Raw genomic sequence first — 24,598 nt, 5'->3', positions numbered from 1 at the left:
ATTTCTATTTATATCAATTCCTAAATATAGCAAAGAAATTTCTGAATTTTAGCCTAACTAAGTGAAATTATGAAAATGCCCCTGCTCACCCATCCACACTCATCTTCTGCTTCTCTCCCACGCATCAACCAAGTGAATGAGCAGCAGATTTGTCTTACTCCTTTGACCCCTTTTCTCCCTTATTCTGTCCAAATTCATTTTCTTGGTCCACAAGGTCATCTTCTACTTCCTCCCTACTCCCTCTAGACTTTTACGTGTAAGTGCAAAACCTTAAAGGTCAATATTTCTTGACAAATGTCACAAGCAACTCACCCATTTGAGATTACTCATCAAGTGCAAAAGCACTCGGTTTAGTTACTTCTCTCACAAAAGCTTCCATGGTTTTCATTTGGAGGTTTTGCAAAACCATTAGCATGAGCTCATGGCTTACGTGATTCCTCTCCTAAACTCCCTATAAATACTCATGAAACCTGGCCATAAAACTCACCCAACCAAGCACCAAGTCACAGAAAAATAAGCACAAGAAATTAGCTATAATTCCCGTAACTATCCCCTGTTTTCGCGCATCACCACCACCGTCACCACCGCGGCTCTGCCGCCGGCCAACCTGATACAACCACCCTCAAAATTTTCTGTTATCCACCCCTGGAATATGCTCATTCACTACTCACAAATATCAAGCTCGAATTGTAGCATTCCATTGCCGAAACCGAACATTAACTCACGCACAACCCCTTTTCTCTCTCTCCATTGACGCGGACCACTACCGCCCAAACCACCGGCGAAAACCTTATCCGACCACCTGACCACCTCCCTGTTGCCGCCTTGTGCTTCCTCTGCTTTCGTGGGACATACGAGTCATACCCAGTTGCTGCCTTCCTTCCTCCTTCCTTTTCTCTTGGTTCGTGTTCTGTTCATGAAGACCAAGTTTGGTCTTTCAACTTCCTAAATTTTTGGAACTAGTGGGCCTATATTCTAAGTCAAAAGGTCAAACCCAATAACAATCAAGAAAGCCAAGTTGGGTAAGTGATACGGAGTACTCCGTACTTATTTATGTCATGGAACTAAATAAAAGACTTTTTTTTTTTTTTTTTGTTAAAAAGTAAGGTTTTACTAAAATCTAGTATTATTAATAAAATAAAGGCTATTAATAAAAGGTTTAATTATAATTTTTTTTTATAATTTACTAATTCGGTAATTTATAAATAGACGAATATTCAATTTTGGAGCTCAGGAAGAACGGCCCATCGAACGGGAAGTATAAAATTACGGTTGAGGTAACATCTATTGCTAACACCCACAATCCCCTTATAAAATGTGTTTATGTGATTATGAAATATGTTTATAATAATGTGTTTTTATTGGATTGTGGGATATGAAATGTATTTATGAAGTGTGTTTTATGAATGATGATATTTAAATATGTTTATGAATGATTTTATAAGATGATGTTTACGAGTTATTAATAAGATACAAAACATGATAAATAAAAGTGTAACAGGTTCTGGCAGTTAGTGGGGTTACTATTTTTAGGTCGTGCACGTACCGCTATACCGCGGGACACCCAACAAGGGAGAGTGCTCCTTGAGGGTTACCGCAAGCTAAAAGAGAAACTATTTAGGTACGGGCGTATGTCCAACAAGGGAGAGTGCTCCTTGAGGACTATCGCAAGGTGGGAGACGTCCCGCAAGGCAAACTAGTCAGTTACCAAGTAAAATGAAGGTTTTATGAAATATAATGGGAACTACTAAAGTTTCAAGTTATAAATAATGTTTTATTATGATGCTTTTATGAAAGTGATTTACTATATTCTATTCTCCCTGTTTACAAAGTAAATAAAATGAATTGAAATGAATTTACGTTGTTAGGGTAGTATGTTACTGGGCCTCGGCTCACGATGTTGCTTTTGTTTTAGGTACGAAGATGATCATGGGATGCCTTAGAGTGAGGATGCAACCACCAAATTCATGATCGATGTTTAGTAAAGATAACTATGTCTCACTAGTAATAATGGATGCATTAATTAAACTCTAAGTTTAATTTCAAGAATTGAGTTAGACTTTTATATTAATATTTAATCAATGATAGGAGTATTTCGTTATTAAAGTTTATTTAGTGATTTAAAAAGGTTATATCGCCTTGTATTTTCCACGAGGGAGATACCGCATGTGACGCTCCGACTAAGCTAGGGTTTTCCGCTGCTAACTAAAGATAATTAACCTAATTAATGGTGTTTAGAAGTCGGGGCGTTACACATATCCTAATAATATATCTAATTGGGAATATTAAAATTATAAAATTATTCTATTATCAAAATTAATAATAATTGTCACGGCTAATATTAGCATTACCAAAAAAAATTAAGTTATATATCTCCTTATAGGGGTGTAAACGAGCTGAGCAGGGTCGTGCTTTACCCTGTTCATGTTCATGTTCTTTTAACTTATGCGAGCACGTGCCCGAACCCGAGATTTTAACCGAGCTCAAAAATCTGTTCAGCTCGGCTCGTGCTAAGCTCAGTTTGTTTTAAAGATTTTGTGTTCGCGAAATGTTCGTGAACGACTCCTTTATTTATCGAGCCGAGTTTATAAACGAGCATTTTTCATCAACGAGCTTTCTTAAACGAACTTTAGAGTATAACCACTTGAAAATCTAACAAATTAGAATCATATCTAATAATAAAGCATAAAGTACATTACTTTATTTCATAAACAAACTAATAATTTAAAAAGAGTCAAAGAGCAATAATTTAGCAATATATTTCCACTTATTTTTATTCTATTATAGATTTCGACAATCAAAAACATGATTTTTATTTATATTTGAAAAACGTATACATGGTAAAATATGATACATAACATAATTAGACGAACTTGTTCACGAACATAAATGAACGAGTTGTTCATGAACATAAATGAACGAGTTGTTCATGAACTTAAATGAACAAGCATACCTATGTTCGTGTTCAAGCTCATTTATTAAGCGAGCTTCACAAGTTGTTCAAGCTCGGCTCGTTTAATAAATGAACGAACATGAACGAGATTTAAAACAGTCTTAAATACTTTATGGTCGGATTTGTACTCGGAATCGCATTCGTTGTGTCTTTAGAATCCATTTCGGATATGGACTCTATCCATATGTTTTAGGATTAATGTCTTTTTATGGGATTCGGATTGGGACTTTGATTTCCTCGGAATCGAATAGGATTTAAAATAGTTTAACTCACGGATAACAAAACTAGAATTAAAATAGTTTTAACAAATTAATGAAAGGATAGGATATGATCTTCGACTAACACCTTATTCTTACAATAAATCCCAAATGTGTTCATTGTTATTTTGTTCCGTTTATTTTTCCCAATTTTCAGCTTAACAAGATCATTATCAAGGGGGGCAACATTTAAAAATACTACTTGGATTTGTTCCCTTTCCCTAGACACTATTTTTATTTAAAGTAGGACATAAACCATCCCTATCATGAGTTGTTTGGTTTCAGATTTGCACAATGTTGGCCTTTGTGCCAATGACATGTCAAATCAACATGCAGAAGATACACTATCTTCACATCATACTTCCTCCATTCTTATTTAAATGACACAATTGTACTTTTGACACTATTCATATAATATACTTTGACCATCAATTATGATTTATACTTAACAAAAAATATAGTCATGTGGGATCTTATTATAATCGTCTCATCCTATAGTTTTATAATATCAAATTTTTATAATTTTTAGCCATTGATAATAAAAGATATTAATTGTTGAAATATTGCATTGGCAAACGTAACAAAAAAATTGTGTCATTTAATAAAGAATGAAGGAAGTATTTTTTAATTATGAGGCTAGCATTGTTCCACCTTTTAGCTTACCTATTAATTTGTTGTTGTTTCTTTTATGTTTCATTTCAGACATAAAAGGCAATCATTCTTGTTTAAATTTTCCTAATCCATTAATTTGGTCCTACGTTTTTTTGTACTCCCTCCGTCCCGGAATACTCGACCCGGTTTGACCGGCACAGAGTTTAAGGGACTTGAATTGACTTATTTAATTTAATAGGTAGTAGTTAATAGTGGGGTATTATTTAATGTAGTTAGTGGGAAATATGTAAAGGGGTGGGGTTGGGGAGAGTAGGGGTTGAATTTTTAATTATTTTTTGTATGGAGTAGGGGGTAGGTGGGTTAATAGGGGTGGAGTGAGAAATAATATAATATTGTTAGAATATTTCCATTTTTGGAAACAGGTCAAGTATTAAGGGACGGCCCGATAAGGAAAACAGGTCAAGTATTCCGGGACGGAGGGAGTAACATCATAGGCAAGGATTATTGGTTAAATTTATTTTTTGTAATTACAGACGAAACAATCAAGCATTCATACTTTTGTTCTGCCATAATTTTATTATGGGTTTATTTTTTACAATTTCAAATAAAAAATTTACGCATATTTATGGAGCAATTAGTTATTATTATGGAGGCTATTAGTTATTATTATGTTGCAATTATGTTATTATTATTAGTTACAATTGGTTATTATTATGTTGCAAATTAAAATACGTTTTTCAATATCATTGAGATTTAATTCAAGTTGTGCTAACCGTACATTTAGTTCACAATTTTTCTAAGGGGGAATAAATAATTCGTTACATATTATTCATTCTTGAATCCTAACACTTATAAAGTCTCATACTTTGGTTACTATTCACACAATAGTGAATTACCTAAATTACCCCCAATTTCCTTCATGTTTATATTTTTGTCTTTTCCTTAAGAATAGAGTATTTATGGTTATAACCCTTGCCTTATTAATGTTTTCACGATTGAAGATGCGACCTTGTGTAGTTGTGTTAATATAATTAGTGGCTTTTGTGATTCTTTATTGGTTTTCTAATGACGGGTTGTAAAATTTATGCATTTCCTCATTAAATAGTTTCATTAATATAGAAGCACGTTGCTAATGTTGCACGTGGAATGCTACAATAACAATTGTAGTGAGTTTAATGTTGCTTATGGAATGCTACAATATCAATGACACTAATGTTGTAAACGTATTTATGATTTCGTATTATCAATTACATGCAAATCGAACTTTAGCATTGCTGATCTAGGATTAACGTAAACTTGTAAATGACAGTCTTTTACGTAACACTTATGCAAAATAAGTTTGTATACCTTGAGGGATCGTGCGCGTTAGCGCACGATCCAACAACTAGTACTACAAAAGACCAAAATAAGGACCCTCAAAATTCATTGCCATTTTACCTTCGGGGTCAATCATTAAACTACCCGTCATCAGGCTCGATCAAATTTCGTTCATATTTTTTACTGTAGAAATCTATAATAGAATAATAATATTCATAGTCGTACATGTTTTTAGCAATTTAAATTTCTAAGTCCTCCTTCACTCTTCAATATAAAGTAACGTACTTGGAATGCATCATTTAGTGTGTTCATGTCTTCAAGAGACGTATTTTCGTTTCGTATTTGTGGATACGATTATAATTAGGTAGCTCGCACTAGTGAAATGAACATGATAATGAACAGTGTAAAGGTCAACTTAGTTTTGCTAGTTCAAACTCCTGGGGATAACCTAAGGCCTGATTGTTACCCCAATTATTATTTCTTCAAAATTACTAATAATGTATAAAAATAATTATTTAACCCTTTAAAATGTTTATCTATCAATTTTTTTTACTAATATTAAAGTTAATCAAAATTAGGTTAAAGTTACAAAAAAATGGGTAAAAGTTATCTTGGTGTACAATAAAATTATTGTACACCTTGTGCGCGCAAGACCTTTTGAATACATTATACCATTGGCAATCCTAATCATAAAAATAAAACCTTCCATAAAAAACATGATTCGTTACTTAATAGGGAATTAGATCAACCATACACAAGTTGATTAATTATCCTGGACACTACCTCAATAACAAGGCTAACGCAGCAAACATTAGCCACGAGAACACCAACATCGTGGACAGAATTTTCTCAGAACGAGCGCAATTCATTAACTCGATTCGCGTATGACAAAGCTCGTTCTTTATCTCTTGCAATTCTTCTTCCGCACTTTCTTTCTTCATATGCAGTTTTTTTATTTTTTCCTCTAAATTACGGTTCTTCATCTCCAACTCATCTATCTCAATGTCCTTCTCCAGAATTTTTACTTCTAGATCATTATAAATAGGGACCCTTTTAATGCAACATTCTTCCATTACCCACTCAAAAAATTTGCATGCACTTGGACCCTGAAATTCATCAACATCAGTTAGTTATGACTAATTAAAAACACTATTAAACCGAATCATTTGTCGATTAATTAGAAACTCACAGGCCAATTCGGACACCCAAAGAACTTCTTGCCAGCATTTACCCCATTTTTTGTCGTCCGTATAACGGCAACTTCGTTGCAATAGCAAATTAAATTCCTGGTACTTCCCCCGGTTCCAATTGATGAATTTTGGGGAAGTTTAGAACTACTAGCCATTCTATATAAATAAACGGTCGAATTTTTAGAACTAAATCTAGGGAGATATGGTTAAAAGCTTGTTGTATATATGAAGTGCTTATATATCTGTATCATCTCCTCAAACGATCGAAAATCTCTTCAGATTATTTGTTTTCAAATTCAAATTTTGATTGATGACTAGAGCACGTGACCACTATTTGCAATCTAATTTTTATTTGCTAAATAGTTGTTTGATGTAACACCCAATCTAAATGAGAATAAATTTAAATTGACCAGTTTCACAATTTATAATTGATCATACATGCACGACTTTTGTATCCGAGTCCACTTTAACGGTGTAGGTGTAGGTGTCGGTTATGATTATTTGTAACCGAGTTATAAAAACCATTTTATTCGTATGAGGTTGCATATATCAATTTAAAAAAATATACATTACTGAATTTTACAATTAATCACAAATCATGTTTTTATCATGTTCAAAATTACATCACTCAATTAACTTAAATGATTTTTGTTATCAACTGCCTAAGGTATCGGACGGCTAAACCAATTTACTATTAGATATGTGAGGATTAAATGAGTATATGGAATCAACGCAAATCGCGTGAACAAAGTATGGCTTTGGCATATCGACAATGAATTGTAATATAAGTATCTTGTTTATAGTTACTTACACGATTATACCATTTAAGATCCAATATCCGGTAATAATTAGCCATGCATTAAAACACGAACCGTATAACCTATATTAACTCTATTAAATCTATCAGTCTAGTATCCAATTATTCAATTAAGTACTCGTCTAATGATTCATTTAAGTTCATTGTTCTTATACTTTTCGTTACAATCTTATAAGAGTGTAACCCTATCATTTTGGCCAATATGGCGCCAAACTTGTTCAACAAATTGGCGGGAAAGTTGTCCAATTTGGCGCCTAACTAAGGGACATGTTAGGAGTATATAAATACTCGTGTAACTTACCATGAAATTGTATTATTCATATCCAGCCTATATTCTAAATAACCAATCTTAGTCCAACCACGTCTTTATCTCATGGTAACACTTTGCCTGCGTACTCCTCGTCTGACTCGTCGGACTCCACCGATTCATTCATTTCAATAGCATCCAACGGCTCAACCTACACCTCCATGACATTTTCATCCTCCTCAAACCCTTTTAGCGCATCAAGCTTAAATGGACACTCTTCCAACTCTTCCACGTCTTCTTTTCGGGCACTATATGGTGTACGTGACCCTGAATTTTTGAGCCTAAGATCATCACCAGGCCCTTTTTGTCAATGTCCACCCATCCCATTTTCACCGGCTTCACTTCCCCTAGGTATGGTGACTATTTTGTTTAGAAGCGAGTCGGAACATGATCCAAGTGTTCAATACGTCCTCCACCCCGATGAAATTATGCTTCGTGTGTACAACGATTATGCAAAGCGCATAGGTTATGATGTCCACAATATTTCTATTCGAAGGCGTCTTACACACTATCCGATAATGAAAAAAATTGTAAAGAACTTAATATTGAGCACGGGAGGTGTTTACCGTCGTAGGCCTCGTATGTTAAACAATAATTTATGCGTTCTAATACTTTGTTCTTTTACAAAAAATTGTATTTTTTTATTATTTGTCATACTCGTACATAAAAGCACTTGGACTAACATTACTTAATTTACAGGTGGAAGGCATGAACGTAAACACCTACGTAAAGAGGTTTATAGTCCGTCCTGTTTATAATGAACCAATAGATTTCCCAGTCGAGGCTATGGTAACAGACAAACTTAAGAAGGTGTATGTGGATTATGATGAGGCCATGGGTGCGCGCACCAAGGACGTTCAATTTATGCATCAAGGGAAAATGTGAACAGATTTGCACACTTGCACACTACTCAGAGTGCAAGCATTAAAATTAAGTCTATTTTGTATACTTTTATCCATTAAGACGATATGCGTGATGGATGTTCACAACTTTTGCCACAACATTTGTAATGTCACATTATGGTGGATTAGTAGTGTTTCTGGACTTTAATGACTTGTTATAAATAAAAGTGGTTACGTTCTTGTTTTTTATATAAAGTTGTAGACATAATCTAGTAGTTCTTATTTGTTTAAGCCTTATATTTAATAAATACTAGTATAATACCCGTGCGATGCACGATTTACAATCTACTACGCAAAATATTAATTTGAATGAAATCTAAACTATATTTATAGATAATTAACTAAAATATAGCTTGTAGATATTCTTCTAATTAGAATAATTGTGGATAGATGTGTTATTGCCCCATTTCGTATCTTATTTATTAAAAAAATAAAAATAAAGGGAATAAGGGCACGTAGATAAAATTTCATTCATTCTCATTCATTACTTGTGTCAAACATAAGTTATTCTCATATAGATGAAAGATATGCAAGGTGGGAGGGTTCAATCAAAAATCCATCATTGCGTTGTCACTCGAGGCAGATATATTTTTTATTCGCATCTTCCACCAAATTAAATTTTCCTCCAACATTTCCCATTTGGGAATTGCATAAGGGTTTCACAAAATCCCGCCCCACTGACAATCTGGCATTTCTATATTTGGTCAATAATCCACGTTATCTTCGGTTAATTTTCTAGTGAACTCACTCTGACCCTTTTGATTGCCCCATGGCCAAAATTCACTTTGTTAAGAATTGAGTGTAAAATGTGCACATGATTTGATATAGTGGTCACATGAGAGAAGAGATAAAGAGAGAAAGTGAGAAAACTTTATGTTTAGTGTATGGAGTTATATCAAACGGACACACCAAAGATTAATATGAGGCAATAAAGGGATGAAATGACTATTGAATAAAAGATTTGTGAAAGAGTAGAGAAGTGATATTTGAGATAACTTCCTCCGTTATATAGTTGGTGTTAGGTTATGATACATATGACATTTACATAAATCATGCGGAAACAACCATTAACCCAGGAAACATATTATTTACACATAATCATATAGCATAATTAGATGCATACTCTTTGTTGCGTGCCTTCCCTAGCTGCGCCCGAACCGAACAAGAACAAGTCTTTTAGGACTCCAAGTGTCGTCCCTCCGTAGATAGTCCACAGCACGTCCGGATCCGCCTTAAGATTGACCAACTAGAATCGCCCTTAAGGTACTAGAAAATTCGGCACTTTTATGAGCAAGATGTGTTTTAATTTTCTCTCAAAAAACTCACTTTTGAATACTTTGAAACTTGTATATAAATTATGACCCCTAGGCCTTTATTTATAGAGTTATGGAAAAGGAATCGTAATCCTAGTAGGATGCGAATTAATTGGAATTAGAATCCTACATGAATTCTATTTAATTAATTTATCCAATTAGGAATAGACATTTAATCATACACTGACTCTTGCAGATTCAGGAATCACGCATGAGCACAAACTCACACACACACGGCAGCCACAAGGACTGCCCATGCGTGCGAGCTGCAGCCCACGCAGCAAGGCCCACGCATCCGTGGCCTTGGCGCGCGCTGGGCTTGTGGCGTGCGTGCTTGCTGGGCGACGGCCTGGCTTCGTGCTGGGCCTTCGTCCGGCAGGCCTCGTCCGATGCTAATTCGTACGATACGCTTCCGATTAAATTTCCATTTCCGGAATCTATTTCCGATACGAACAATATTTAATATTTCCGATTCCGGAATTAATTTCCGTTTCGAACAAATATTTAATATTTCCGTTTCCGGAATTATTTTCCGATTCCGGCAATATTTCCGATTCTGACAATATTTCCGTTTCCGGCAATATTTCCGTTTCCGGCAATATTTCCGATTCTGGTAATATTTCCATTTCCAATAATATTTTCCGATACGTACCATGTTTCCGTTTCCGGCAACATCTACGACTTGGATAATATTCATATTTCCGATACGATCCATATTTCCGTTTCCGGCAATATCATCGTTTCCGGAGTATTCATTTCTTGCCTGTGACGATCTTAGCTCCCACTGAAACCAAGATCCGTCGGTTCCGAATATTCATAGATGGAGTATTTAATGCCATTAAATACTTGATCCGTTTACGTACTATTTGTGTGACCCTACGGGTTCAGTCAAGAGTAAGCTGTGGATTAATATCATTAATTCCACTTGAACTGAAGCGGCCTCTAGCTAGGCATTCAGCTCACTTGATCTCACTGAATTATTAACTTGTTTAATTAATACTGAACCGCATTTATTAGACTTAACATAGAATGCATACTTGGACCAAGGGCATTATTTCCTTCAGTCTCCCACTTGTCCTTAGGGACAAGTGTGCATTTCCTAATTCCTTTGTCGCTCGATGCTTGCTCTTGAACATAAGGTAAGAGTTGTCATCCTTATTATGTCCAGAGGTGTTCCTCGGTTTCAGAGTTCAACTGATCAAATAAACAGATAATCATAGCCTATGATTCATCCGAGCACGGCCATGCATTTCACAGTTTCTAGCTCTCCGAGTGGCCTTGTACAACTTTTAAGCATCTCATCCCGATTTATGGGAGGACAATCCCAATCTTGCGATCTTGAGATTAGACTTCGTTTGATAGGTGATTACCTGAGCGTTGCCTTTATAGCCTCCTTTTACGGTGCGACGGTTGGTCAACGTCAAAGTAACCAGTTCTCAAACAAGTAATCTCAAATCACTCAGGTATTGAGGATTTAGTGTCTAATAATTTAATGAAATTTACTTATGACAGACTTTCATCTCTTACAGTAAAGTTTCATAGGTCTTGTCCGATACTAGTCTTCCCAAAGTAAGTATCTATGCAAATGATTATGACATTGCCATGTCCACATAGTTCAAGAAACAGAACTACTAGTCATCTTGCATTCTAATCGTCTAACGTTTTCTATGCGTCCAATTTTATAGAAAACTCCGATTAGGGACCATTTTCAACCTTTGACATTCAAGTTCACTTGATAGACATTTCTTAGTCACAGGACTGGTCCTGACAGTCTATCTTGAATATATCGTCAAGTTGAAGGGACTCATCATTTAATAAACCACGAATTAAATGGAAAAATGAATTTCTTTCATTTATTGTGAATGATTAACCAATAATGTTTTACAAAGATTTAAACTCTAAAACTTTAAAACATTAAACAGAGACATCAAAGCCATTCTCCAATATGCTTGATTCCCATAGCTGCAGTGTGCGAGTTGTGCTTCGCTTGCGGCAGAGGTTTAGTTAATGGATCTGATATGTTGTCATCAGTTCCAATTTTGCTTATCTCGACTTCTTTTCTTTCAACGAACTCTCGTAGAAGGTGAAATCTACGAAGTACATGCTTGACTCTCTGGTGGTGTCTAGGCTCTTTTGCCTGTGCAATAGCTCCGTTATTATCACAATACAGGGCTATTGGTCCTTTAATGGAGGGGACTACACCAAGTTCTCCTATGAACTTCCTTAGCCATATAGCTTCCTTTGCTGCTTCATGTGCAGCAATGTACTCCGCTTCAGTTGTAGAATCCGCAATGGTGCTTTGCTTAGCACTTTTCCAGCTTACTGCTCCTCCGTTGAGGCAGAAGACAAACCCAGACTGTGATCTGAAATCATCTTTGTCGGTTTGGAAACTTGCGTCCGTATAGCCTTTAACAATTAATTCATCATCTCCACCATAGACCAGGAAGTCATCTTTGTGCCTTTTCAGGTACTTCAGAATGTTCTTGGCAGCAGTCCAATGCGCCTCTCCTGGGTCTGACTGGTATCTGCTCGTAGCACTGAGTGCGTACGCAACATCCGGGCGTGTACATATCATAGCATACATTATTGAACCAATCAATGATGCATATGGAATCCCATTCATTCGTCTACGCTCATCAAGTGTTTTTGGGCACTGAGTCTTGCTTAGAGTCATTCCATGAGACATGGGTAGGTAGCCTCGCTTGGAGTCCGCCATCTTGAACCTATCAAGCACCTTATTGATATAAGTGCTTTGACTAAGTCCAATCATCTTTTTAGATCTATCTCTGTAAATCTTGATGCCCAATATGTACTGTGCTTCTCCTAGATCCTTCATCGAAAAACATTTCCCAAGCCAAATCTTGACAGAGTTCAACATAGGAATGTCATTTCCGATAAGCAATATGTCGTCGACATATAATACTAGGAAAGCAATTTTGCTCCCACTGACCTTCTTGTATACACAAGATTCGTCTGCGTTCTTGATGAAACCAAAGTCACTGACTGCTTCATCAAAACGTATATTCCAGCTCCTGGATGCCTGCTTCAATCCGTAGATTGACTTCTTTAGCTTGCATACCTTTTTAGCATTCTTTGGATCCTCAAAACCTTCAGGCTGTGTCATAAACACAGTTTCTGTTAAAACGCCGTTTAAGAAAGCAGTTTTGACATCCATCTGCCATATTTCGTAATCGTAATATGCAGCGATTGCTAACATTATTCGAATAGACTTTAGCATTGCAACTGGTGAAAAGGTTTCATCGTAATCCACACCGTGGACTTGCCTGTAACCTTTTGCAACCAATCTAGCTTTGAAAACTTCAAGTTTCCCATCCTTGTCCTTTTCAGTTTGAAAACCCATTTGCTTCCAATGGCTTGGTAGCCATCTGGCAAATCGACCAAATCCCATACTTGGTTTTCAGACATGGAGTCTAATTCAGATTGCATGGCTTCTTGCCATTGCTTGGAGCTAGGGCTCGTCATAGCTTGCTTGTAAGTCGCAGGTTCATCACTTTCAAGTAATAGAACGTCATAGCTCTCGTTCGTCAAAATACCTAAGTACCTTTCCGGTTGAGATCTATATCTTTGCGATCTACGCGGGGTAACATTTCTAGATTGACCATGATTCTCACCAGATTCTTCTAAAGATCTCTGAGTTTCATCCTGAATGTCATCTTGAGCATTCTCTAGAGTTTGTTGTTCGACTCGAATTTCTTCGAGGTCTACTTTTCTCCCACTTGTCATTTTAGAAATGTGATCCTTCTCCAAAAAGACACCATCTCGAGCAACAAACACTTTGTTCTCAGATGTATTGTAGAAGTAATACCCCTTTGTTTCCTTTGGATAGCCCACAAGGATACATTTGTCAGATTTTGGATGAAGTTTGTCTGAAATTAATCGTTTGACGTATACTTCACATCCCCAAATCTTAAGAAAAGACACATTTGGAGGCTTTCCAAACCATAATTCGTATGGAGTCTTTTCGACAGCTTTAGACGGAGCTCTATTTATAGTGAGTGCAGCTGTATTTAGTGCATGTCCCCAAAATTCTAATGGAAGTTCGGCCTGACCCATCATTGACCTGACCATGTCTAGCAAGGTTCTGTTCCTCCGTTCTGACACACCGTTCCATTGTGGTGTTCCAGGAGGAGTCAATTCTGATAGAATTCCACATTCTTTCAGATGGTCATCAAATTCATAGCTCAGATATTCACCGCCTCTATCAGACCGCAGTGCCTTAATCTTCTTGCCTAATTGATTCTCTACTTCACTCTGAAATTCCTTGAATTTGTCAAAGGACTCAGACTTATGCTTCATTAGGTAGACATAACCATACCTACTGAAGTCATCAGTGAAAGTGATAAAGTAGCTGAAACCACCTCTAGCATTTGTACTCATTGGTCCACATACATCTGTATGGATTAAACCCAATAGTTCATTTGCTCTTTCTCCAACTTTAGAGAAAGGTTGCTTTGTCATTTTGCCAAGTAAACATGATTCGCATTTACCATAATCCTCTAAGTCAAATGGTTCTAGAATTCCTTCCCTTTGAAGTCTTTCTAAGCGTTTCAAGTTTATATGGCCTAATCGACAATGCCACAGATAGGTGAGATCTGAATCATCCTTTTTGGCCTTTTTGGTATTTATGTTATATACTTGTTTGTCGTGATCTAATAAATAAAGTCCATTGACTAATCTAGCAGATCCATAAAACATCTCTTTAAAATAAAACGAACAACTATTGTCTTTTATTATAAAGGAAAATCCCTTAGCATCTAAGCAAGAAAATGAAATGATGTTTTTAGTAAGACTTGGAACATGGAAACATTCTTCCAGTTCCAAAACTAGCCCGGAGGGCAACGACAAATAGTAAGTTCCTACAGCTAATGCAGCAATCCGTGCTCCATTTCCCACTCGTAGGTCGACTTCTCCCTTACTTAACTTTCTACTTCTTCTTAGTCCCTGTGGATTGGAACATAAGTGTGAGCCACAACCAGTATCTAATACCCAAGAAGTTGAATTAGCAAGTATACAGTCTATAACGAAAATACCTGAAGATGGAACGACTGTTCCGTTCTTCTGATCTTCCTTTAGCTTCAAGCAATCTCTCTTCCAATGCCCCTTCTTTTTGCAGTAGAAGCATTCGGATTCAGAAGTGGGTTGACTGACCTTCCTCTTTGCAGATTTGGCGCCAGTTTGCTTAGTTGGGCTGGCCTTGTTGCCACCTTTCTTAGCATTCCTCTTCTTTCCAGATTTCTTGAACTTGCCCCCACGCACCATAAGCACATCCTGCTTATCACTTTTGAGCGTCTTTTCAGCGGTCTTCAGCATACCGTGAAGCTCAGTGAGCGTTTTGTCCAGACTATTCATACTGTAGTTCAGTTTGAACTGATCATACCCGCTATGAAGAGAATGGAGGATGGTGTCTATAGCCATTTCCTGAGAAAATTGCTGATCCAGCCGACTCATATTCTCAATGAGTCCAATCATTTTGAGAACATGTGGACTTACGGGCTCGCCTTTCTTAAGCTTGGTCTCAAGAATTTGCCTATGAGTCTCGAATCTTTCGACTCGAGCAAGATCTTGGAACATGTTCTTTAACTCACTGATGATTGTGAAAGCATCTGAGTTGATGAACGTTTTCTGCAGATCCGCACTCATAGTGGCGAGCATTAGACATTTCACATCCTTGTTGGCATCAATCCAACGATTGAGGGCTGCCTGAGTGATCCCGTCGCCTGGAGCTTCGGGCATCGCCTCATCTAGGACATACTCCTTTTCTTCCTGCATAAGAACTATTTGCAAGTTCCTTTGCCAGTCAAGGAAGTTTTTCCCGTTCAACTTCTCCTTTTCGAGAATTGATCGAATGTTGAATGAATTGTTGTTTGCCATATTAAAAACTACAATTGAAAAGAATAAACAAATAAATAACCATTCACAGTTTCTCTTAATAAACTTAAATTCTAGCATACATGCATAATTCAATGTTTATTAAGCATTTTATTCAAGTTATGTGTTCCGGCAGGTGTGAATAAAATGATTCCAAGATCCTAAAATCATTGAAGAACTAAGCACAGTTTGTCGACTTAATCCTAGAACATCTTAGGTAAGCAAAAGCCTTTTGCTAATAGTCTAGAAACTATTCTTGGTTGATAGGTACGTCTAAGAACTTATTAGGTAAACCTATCGAATTTGCCACGACATAAAAGGACTCCTTACTTATATCGTTGAGTTTCACCAAAACTAACATGTACTCACAATTATTTGTGTACCTTGCCCCTTTAGGACCAATAAGTAACACCTCGCTGAGCGAAAACTATTACTAGATTGATGTAAAGGATATCCAAGCAAGTGTATATTTTGGCATGGCACCTTTTAACTCAATTTTTAAGTTTGGAACTTAAGGCTCTTACTATGTTGGTTAGATTTTAAGTGAACTAAAATCCTTAATCATGCAACATAATCAAGCTTTTGATCTCATGCATTTTAAGACATATTTAAAGCAATAAATAACTTAAAACATGCATAAGATATTTGTGATCTAGTATGGCCCGACTTCATCTTGAAGCTTTGACTTCAAAGTCCGTCTTGAAAATCTCCGTGGGAGGCACCATTTTCTTCAAATAGGATAAGCTATAACTAATTACAACTATTTGATGGTTCGCAGACCATATTTGAATTGAAAAATAACTTTGGTACTTTAGACCAATTACATTCAAATTAATGGTACGCAGACCATATTTTCTATCCTATTTGGGCCATACTAGTCACTTCATAACCTGCAAAACAGTACATATACAATATATACCATTCACCCATTCATTATCATGAATGGCCCACATAGCTGGTTAGTAAAACACATTATGCATCACGTAAACATTTGCAGCAATTAATCAAGGGCACCAATAATCTACCAATTATTCAGTCCTTATTAATTCTAATCGAGTTGTTTTAACCTTAAGGATTTGTAGACCTAATCAAGAGTTTATGACTAAAAAGCGCTCCCACTCAAACCAATAAATTCATATGCTTTACTAATTTTAAACATAAAATTGTATTTCTAGTCTAACCGGAAACATACAAATTTAATTAAAATTTAAAGCTCATACAAATTTATAATTGAATCCAAAAATTTAATTTAATTTCAGTCGCATTTAAATTAATTCATGATTTTAATTTTAGTAAAATAATTAGAATAAATTCCATTTATTATAATTATAATATTCAAAATTAAAATCCAAGAAATTAATTCAAATTATTAATTTTAAAATTAATTAAAATTACGTGAACTGAAATTTTCAAATTAAACATTCAAAACGATCTAATCGTAACGCAAACACCCTACGCGTTGCACGCCCATGGGCCGTACGCACACAGCCATTGCTGGCCATGTGCGCGCAGCCCATGCGCTCGTCGCATAGCTGCTGCTGTCCTATCGCAAGCCTCCGCACAGCGCCCCATCGCACGCGAGCTATCGCTCGCAGTGCGCGCGCGAGATCGCTCGCTGGGCGCGCTGGCTCGCTCGCTGGGCGCGCAAGCTCGCTCGCTGCGCGCGCGAGCTCGCTCGCTGGTGCGCGCGAGGCATCGCTCGCTGGCGCGCGAGATCGCTCGCTGGTGCGCGCGAGCCATCGCTCGCTGGCGCGCGAGATCGCTCGCTGCGCGCGCGCGAGCCATCGCTCGCTGGGCGGGCGACGTCGCGCGCTGTGCGCGCGAGTGATGCTGTGCGCAGCGCTCGTGGCACGCGAGCTTGCGCTCGCTGCGCGCGAGGCTGCGCGCACTTGTGCGAGGCAGCGCGCGTTGTGGCGCAGCTCGCTTGCTGCCCACACGCGACTGCCTTGGCTCGCCCTTCGCCCATGCCCATTCGTTCATTGCTCGTGGCACACGACACAAGGCAGGGCTGCTGCCTTGCGCTCGTGCACTACGCCCTTGCTCATTGCATTCGTGCCGCACGGGCGACGAGCTCCCTTGCTCGTCGTCGCATGCCCGCATTATACAACACCCCTTAAGGGTAACACGAAGCGTCCATTGCTTCGTGCGTGCAAGTTATTTGAACGAATCGCATAAAAATTCAAAATTTATATTTAAAATTAATGACAAATTAATAAATATTATTAATTTCATAATTTTAGGGCGAAAAATCGAAAATTTATTATCCAATTGATTTCCGATTGATATGGATTCAAGTCTAGGTCATAAAAATTTAAAATTTATCATAAATTTACAATTTTTTATGGTGGTTTTTAATCATAGGTTTCTAATTAAATTACAATTAATTATGAAAATCAAATTAATTCTAAATTATTCTAATTTTCAACAAATTAATTATAATTACAAATTAGATTGCATAATTAACAAGACTAGGCATTCAAACTTGTTAAACATATGCAGTAGGTCAATCAAAAATTCAAGATTTATCAACAGGAATCGCAAATATTTAATTTAACATCTTAAATTTACGAAATTTTGCATCCGAAAAACTAAAACCTTCGAAAAGTCATAGTTAGGCTTCGAATTTGAGAATTCTGGGTTCGGCAGAAAAATACTATTTTTGTCAAAATTTTAGAATGCCTTTTACATACGGAATTGACACAAAAATCACTCAATTCGGATGAGTAATGAAGAAACTGCCGAAAAACTGCGTACATATAATTAAATAAACGCAATTTGCAATTAATTAACAATTACGAAAATTAATCACCCCTTTTAATTCTTGCAAATTTGTAATATTTAACCATGTTCATGCAATTTAGATTATGAAAATAATAAGGGGCTCGTGATACCACTGTTAGGTTATGATACATATGACATTTACATAAATCATGCGGAAACAACCATTAACCCAGGAAACATATTATTTACACATAATCATATAGCATAATTAGATGCATACTCTTTGTTGCGTGCCTTCCCTAGCTGCGCCCGAACCGAACAAGAACAAGTCTTTTAGGACTCCAAGTGTCGTCCCTCCGTAGATAGTCCACAGCACGTCCGGATCCGCCTTAAGATTGACCAACTAGAATCGCCCTTAAGGTACTAGAAAATTCGGCACTTTTATGAGCAAGATGTGTTTTAATTTTCTCTCAAAAAACTCACTTTTGAATACTTTGAAACTTGTATATAAATTATGACCCCTAGGCCTTTATTTATAGAGTTATGGAAAAGGAATCGTAATCCTAGTAGGATGCGAATTAATTGGAATTAGAATCCTACATGAATTCTATTTAATTAATTTATCCAATTAGGAATAGACATTTAATCATACACTGACTCTTGCAGATTCAGGAATCACGCATGAGCACAAACTCACACACACACGGCAGCCACAAGGACTGCCCATGCGTGCGAGCTGCAGCCCACGCAGCAAGGCCCACGCATCCGTGGCCTTGGCGCGCGCTGGGCTTGTGGCGTGCGTGCTTGCTGGGCGACGGCCTGGCTTCGTGCTGGGCCTTCGTCCGGCAGGCCTCGTCCGATGCTAATTCGTACGATACGCTTCCGATTAAATTTCCATTTCCGGAATCTATTTCCGATACGAACAATATTTAATATTTCCGATTCCGGAATTAATTTCCGTTTCGAACAAATATTTAATATTTCCGTTTCCGGAATTATTTTCCGATTCCGGCAATATTTCCGATTCTGACAATATTTCCGTTTCCGGCAATATTTCCGATTCTGGTAATATTTCCATTTCCAATAATATTTTCCGATACGTACCATGTTTCCGTTTCCGGCAACATCTACGACTTGGATAATATTCATATTTCCGATACGATCCATATTTCCGTTTCCGGCAATATCATCGTTTCCGGAGTATTCATTTCTTGCCTGTGACGATCTTAGCTCCCACTGAAACCAAGATCCGTCGGTTCCGAATATTCATAGATGGAGTATTTAATGCCATTAAATACTTGATCCGTTTACGTACTATTTGTGTGACCCTACGGGTTCAGTCAAGAGTAAGCTGTGGATTAATATCATTAATTCCACTTGAACTGAAGCGGCCTCTAGCTAGGCATTCAGCTCACTTGATCTCACTGAATTATTAACTTGTTTAATTAATACTGAACCGCATTTATTAGACTTAACATAGAATGCATACTTGGACCAAGGGCATTATTTCCTTCAGTTGGAACATACACTTTTTCACACTTTAAGAAAAAAGGAATCAAACTTCTTTAATATAAATGTAAAAATGAAAAGGGGTGCTATTATTTTATTTGGTGCTTGAGAGGTTATAGTTAATAAATAGAGTAAAGTGAGGATAAAATGTTAAATCATATACAAAGAGCTATCCATTTATTGTGCGTTGTAATTTTTCCGTTTTTGGAAAGTTCTGCAAATAAAAAAATAGATAGATAAAATACTATATTATATATTTTAAAAAAAATTGAGATTCTTATATTATAAGTACTACGTAGTCGGAGTACGTATAATTTTGTTATGGTCATATTATAAGTACTACGGAGTCGGAGGACGTATAATATAATAATAGTCAGATTATAATTTCACCAACATTATACTTTCTCCGTTCCATAATGTTTCTCATATTTAATATTCATATAATTAAATTTAAAAATGGTGACTATAATTAGTAGTATAAATAAAAGAAAAAATATTAACTTGTGAGAAATCATTGGATTCATGTAAATTTTCTAAATATTAAATTTTTATAATTTTTACTAATGCGAAATTAAAACTATTAATGATCAAAGTAGTGCATTGGAGACCGCAAATAATGAAAAAGTGAGGAACATTATTATAGAACGGATAGACTCCTACGCACTGTATACAGAATGCATTCATATATACCCATTTGAAACAAACACCTAAATTTTAGTACATCAAATTTGGTCATAACTTTATTTTAAGGAAAATTAAGAAAAATATAATTTTTAAACAACCTGATAAATATGTATTCTAGTACGAAGTATGTATATTTCATAAATTAATTTATCATAAGTTTTTGTTAAATATCTTATTATTTACCGTATTAAGTATATTATTTTGGTACTGTACACATATCTTTAAGTAATATTTTCCATAATACTTTTGTGATAGACAATAGAAGTCAATAATATCTTTAAGTTAAATAGTTTCTTTAATTTAATAAATAGATATTATTTTATACCGTATATTAAAAAATATAGATTGTGTAATCTATATACTAATAAGTTTGATCATAAGTTTTTGTTAAATATCTTATTAGTTACCGTATAGAAGTTGTGAAATAATAATTATTTTATTTTGATACTGTACATATATCTTGTCTGTAATATTTTCCATAATATTTTTGTGATAGACAATAGAAGTCAATTATAATATCTTTAAGTTAATTAAATACTTTATTTAATTTAGTAAATAGATATTATTTATACAGTGTATTCAATAATATAGATTGGATAATCTATATACGATATACATTTAGGGAGTACTTAAAAATAAAAAGTAACATTATAAATGACACGTGTCATCACCACATCGAGATACCCTCTCTTAGTCTCTTTTAGTTAATACTCTATATATACGTAGTAGATAGATAAATAGATAGGTACTCCCTCCGTTTCGAAATAATAGGGACACTTTAAATTTTGACACTATTCACAAATTTCAGTTTGACTATCATTTGTCATTTATGAGTAATGAAAAATATAGTCGTGTGAGATCCTGTTTGATTCGTATCGATATGTACTTTCGGAATATCAACTTTTTATAATTTTCACGATTACAAAATTAAAGATATTAATCTCCAAATATTTACATTTGCAAAAGTGAAAAGGTAAATTATCCCCATTATTTCGAAACAGAGGGAGTACATAATAATGTCTTCTACTCTTTAGCATATTTCCACAATTACTGATATAAATTTTGGGATTACTAAAAAAAAAAGGAGATATGACACGTGTCAGCTTAAGTAGTGTATGATAACTTAAGTAATACGTAGTATATATATGTATGCTATATTTCGTAGAATATTAATTGTAAATGATAATTTATTTAATGCACCATATTTACATACGTTTACATAAGCACATGAATAGAATATTATTTATGCATATTTTTTACATTTTCTATTTTTATTTAGTATTTTTAGGATGTTTTATTATCAACCGAATCCTTAAAATTTACATTGGCAAACAATAATATATTCTATAGTGCATATTTTCCTTAAATAAGACAAAATAAATTTAGCCTAATAATTATTTTAAAAAAAAATTAATTATTAGGCTAAATTTATTTTGTCTTATTTATGAATGACATTTGTCATTACCACATTGATTTTCTTTCTTTTAGTATAATATATAGATAAATTCGTCCCAATTTAATGGTCACATTAACTTTTCACAAAGTTTTATACGATAAGTAGGTTTTGGCTTATCTATTATATTTAAACACAAAAGTATTTTAATTGAATGAGAGAATAAGAGAGACCTTAATTTATGATAGTGAAAAGAGAGATTTAATTATATTAGTGAGTTCATGCCATAAAAAAAGTATGAAAAATAAATTGGGCGGTCGAAAAAAGAAAGTGTGACGATGAAATTGGCATAAAAGGAGTAGTAAAAAAATGTTGATATGTTTATAATGAATAAGATGAAGGATAATCAAGGTCCAATCTAAAATCCATCACCGTCTCATCACCCGCGTGAAATACACTGTTTAACCATATCACCCACCAAATTTTCCTCCATCCTCGCTCGGCCATGAGACGAATCCGCGGGGGGATTCTCAAAGAAACCTCCCCACAAGCAATCTAACATCCCTATATTTGGTAGATAATTTACTTTATTTTTCAGCTAACTTTTGAATATATTGACATAAGCTTATTACGAGGTATTATAATTGATTATGTTGATAAATAATTATAAAAAGTGACATACATAATTAGGATTTATTGAGTGTTTTCAAATCCAATCAACTTAAACTCGCTCTATCACCAAGGTGGGTACATGATATCCTTAAACCCGCTTATCAACCCCAAAACTCTATTTATTAGTCAATATTAGTCAATCATCTATGTCTATCTTCGTCGTTAGCCCAACCTAAAACCAAACTCGTCCGATCATAAAGTGTGATGCACGGTTTACATATCAAAATGTTAAATTTGCACGAAATTTTATATATAAGTGATATTGCAATCCTTTACAATAACGTATTCAAATTATTTATGTTGTTGCAAACATATTAATATATACTAATTGTATTACAATACTACCACCGCTTTTAAATAGTTGCACAATTTGACTAATTTTTTTTCAGTTTGAGATGAATCTCAACATTAGTTTTAGTCTAAGTTTTTTTAGAAAATTTTATCGTAAGTTATTTTTATTGATTATTTTCTATAAAAAAATTCACATCGTTGTAATGTCAACAAAATCATAGTCTCACAATCTTCGGCTTTAATTTCTAAAATTTTGCAAGGGGTGATGTCAGAAACACCATATATAGTGAATATACAGGTAATACATGAGATATTTATACACATTTTTTATAAGATTTTATGGAAAAGATTATTTGAACATGCATGGAATCTTTTTATCTCAAATGTTATCGATCGCAAGTGTACAAGTTAGATTAGCATATAATGTACTCCTTACATAACATGGAAAAGAGATGAAGTATATGAGTATATAATAAGTGTTCTTTTAATCAAGTTCCTTAAACTATTTTTTTGGCCAAATATTTTTGCAATTTCAAACAATGTTATGTTAAAGATTAGCTGCAACTTGTAGCTAAGATAAAACAATATCATTTTATTTGTAATTTTTCATAATAAGTTTGACTCCTTCTCAAAGTTTTTAATACGTATATATCTGTTATTTGAGTATTCTAATTTTGTAATAAGTAATCATGATTATAATTTTTTCTATAAAAAAATTATTCTTTGACTTTACTTGACTGCAATCATCACTACTATATTAAAAAAAACATGATTTGACTTTACTTGACTGCAATCCTCTCTAATATATACGAAGTATTAGAAAAATCTCACCTTTATATAGTGAAAGTTAACAAAAAAAAAAAAACCTACAACAAAATATTTTACTATTTTTATAGAAATAATCTCATAGAATCATTTATTTCATTATTTTTTAAAATTAAAAGAGAGGTCAATCAATGAGTGACATTTGTCATCACCATATTGATTTCCTCTCTTTTAGTATATTATATAGATTAATGTTCTAGAAAGGGAACCTTCATGTTCTAAAATTGAAATGATGAATATCACCCAATATGAAAATCTGCCACCTAATATATAGAACATATTATTGTCAATTTTAGAATTTCAATAATAATTACTTCAGAAATTATATATGTTCTGAATATATTATCTTAAGTTCTAAAATGTAAACATGTATGTTATGAACAATAAACCTTTATGTTCTAATAGTAACTATTTATGTGTTAAAAAGCAAACAATCAAAAGGTCTTGCGCGCATAAGGTGTACAATAAATTTATTGTACACCAAGATAACTTTTATGCAGTTTTTCGTAACTTTAACCTATTTTTCTGTAACTTTTATATTATAAAATTAAAAAGTGGATAGATAAACATTTTAAAGGGTTAAATGATTAATTTATACATTATTAGTGATTTTGAAGAAATAATTTTTATTCAAATGAAAAAAGTTGTCATTAAAAAATAGATAACTTTTACATATATAAATGTAACTTTTAAGCATTTTGAGCCAACTTTTACTCCGGTGTACAATATTTATTGTACACCCATTGTAAATAAGAATTTGTGGCAAACAATTACAAGTATGTTCTAATGAATTAGATGAAGAAAATTACTTAGATTTTATGTAGTGTGACTTTCTAAATTGATCGAATCTAGGAGTGACTTTTTACTATTTGAAAATTTTAGAACATATTATTATAAAGTTTAGAACATATAATGTGTAGTACATAAATTATAATTTCATAGAGTT

General features: G+C 34.7%; 2 protein-coding genes and 1 long non-coding RNA gene across 3 annotated transcripts; 2 read left to right on the top strand and 1 right to left on the bottom strand.

Annotated features, from left to right (window-relative positions):
• The first annotated feature begins 297 nt into the window (after positions 1–297).
• On the top strand, positions 298–4,451 carry LOC110777737 (uncharacterized). Its single transcript, XR_008926932.1, has 3 exons — positions 298–1,022; positions 1,210–1,277; positions 1,916–4,451. It is a non-coding gene; the product is annotated as an uncharacterized lncRNA (long non-coding RNA).
• A 1,293-nt stretch (positions 4,452–5,744) lies between these two features.
• LOC130466781 (uncharacterized) lies at positions 5,745–6,515 on the bottom strand. The gene is made up of 2 exons (XM_056835378.1): positions 6,329–6,515; positions 5,745–6,245 (listed from the first exon to the last, which is right to left on the bottom strand). The coding sequence occupies exons 1-2, from the start codon at positions 6,482–6,484 to the stop codon at positions 5,919–5,921; spliced, it is 483 nt and encodes a 160-aa protein (XP_056691356.1). The 5' UTR covers positions 6,485–6,515; the 3' UTR covers positions 5,745–5,918.
• Positions 6,516–7,477: 962 nt separating this feature from the next.
• Positions 7,478–8,537, top strand: LOC130466780 (uncharacterized). The gene is made up of 2 exons (XM_056835377.1): positions 7,478–8,032; positions 8,153–8,537. The coding sequence occupies exons 1-2, from the start codon at positions 7,615–7,617 to the stop codon at positions 8,209–8,211; spliced, it is 477 nt and encodes a 158-aa protein (XP_056691355.1). The 5' UTR covers positions 7,478–7,614; the 3' UTR covers positions 8,212–8,537.
• The last annotated feature ends 16,061 nt before the right edge of the window (positions 8,538–24,598 follow it).

Source organism: Spinacia oleracea, chromosome 2 (genome assembly GCF_020520425.1).
Source record: "Spinacia oleracea cultivar Varoflay chromosome 2, BTI_SOV_V1, whole genome shotgun sequence".
NCBI lineage: Eukaryota > Viridiplantae > Streptophyta > Magnoliopsida > Caryophyllales > Amaranthaceae > Spinacia > Spinacia oleracea.
The sequence above is the reverse complement of the archived record's forward strand: the minus strand, read 5'-3'. Positions and strand labels throughout refer to the sequence as shown.

Excerpts from the sequence above, each read along its gene's own strand:
- LOC130466781 (XM_056835378.1), bottom strand. The coding sequence starts at position 6,484 with ATGGCTAGTAGTTCTAAACTTCCCCAAAATTCATCAATTGGAACCGGG. Across the intron at positions 6,246-6,328 it reads TTGGGTGTCCGAATTGGCCT|GGTCCAAGTGCATGCAAATT; the intron begins GTGAGTTTCTAA and ends GATGAATTTCAG.
- LOC130466780 (XM_056835377.1), top strand. The coding sequence starts at position 7,615 with ATGACATTTTCATCCTCCTCAAACCCTTTTAGCGCATCAAGCTTAAAT. Across the intron at positions 8,033-8,152 it reads TGTTTACCGTCGTAGGCCTC|GTGGAAGGCATGAACGTAAA; the intron begins GTATGTTAAACA and ends CTTAATTTACAG.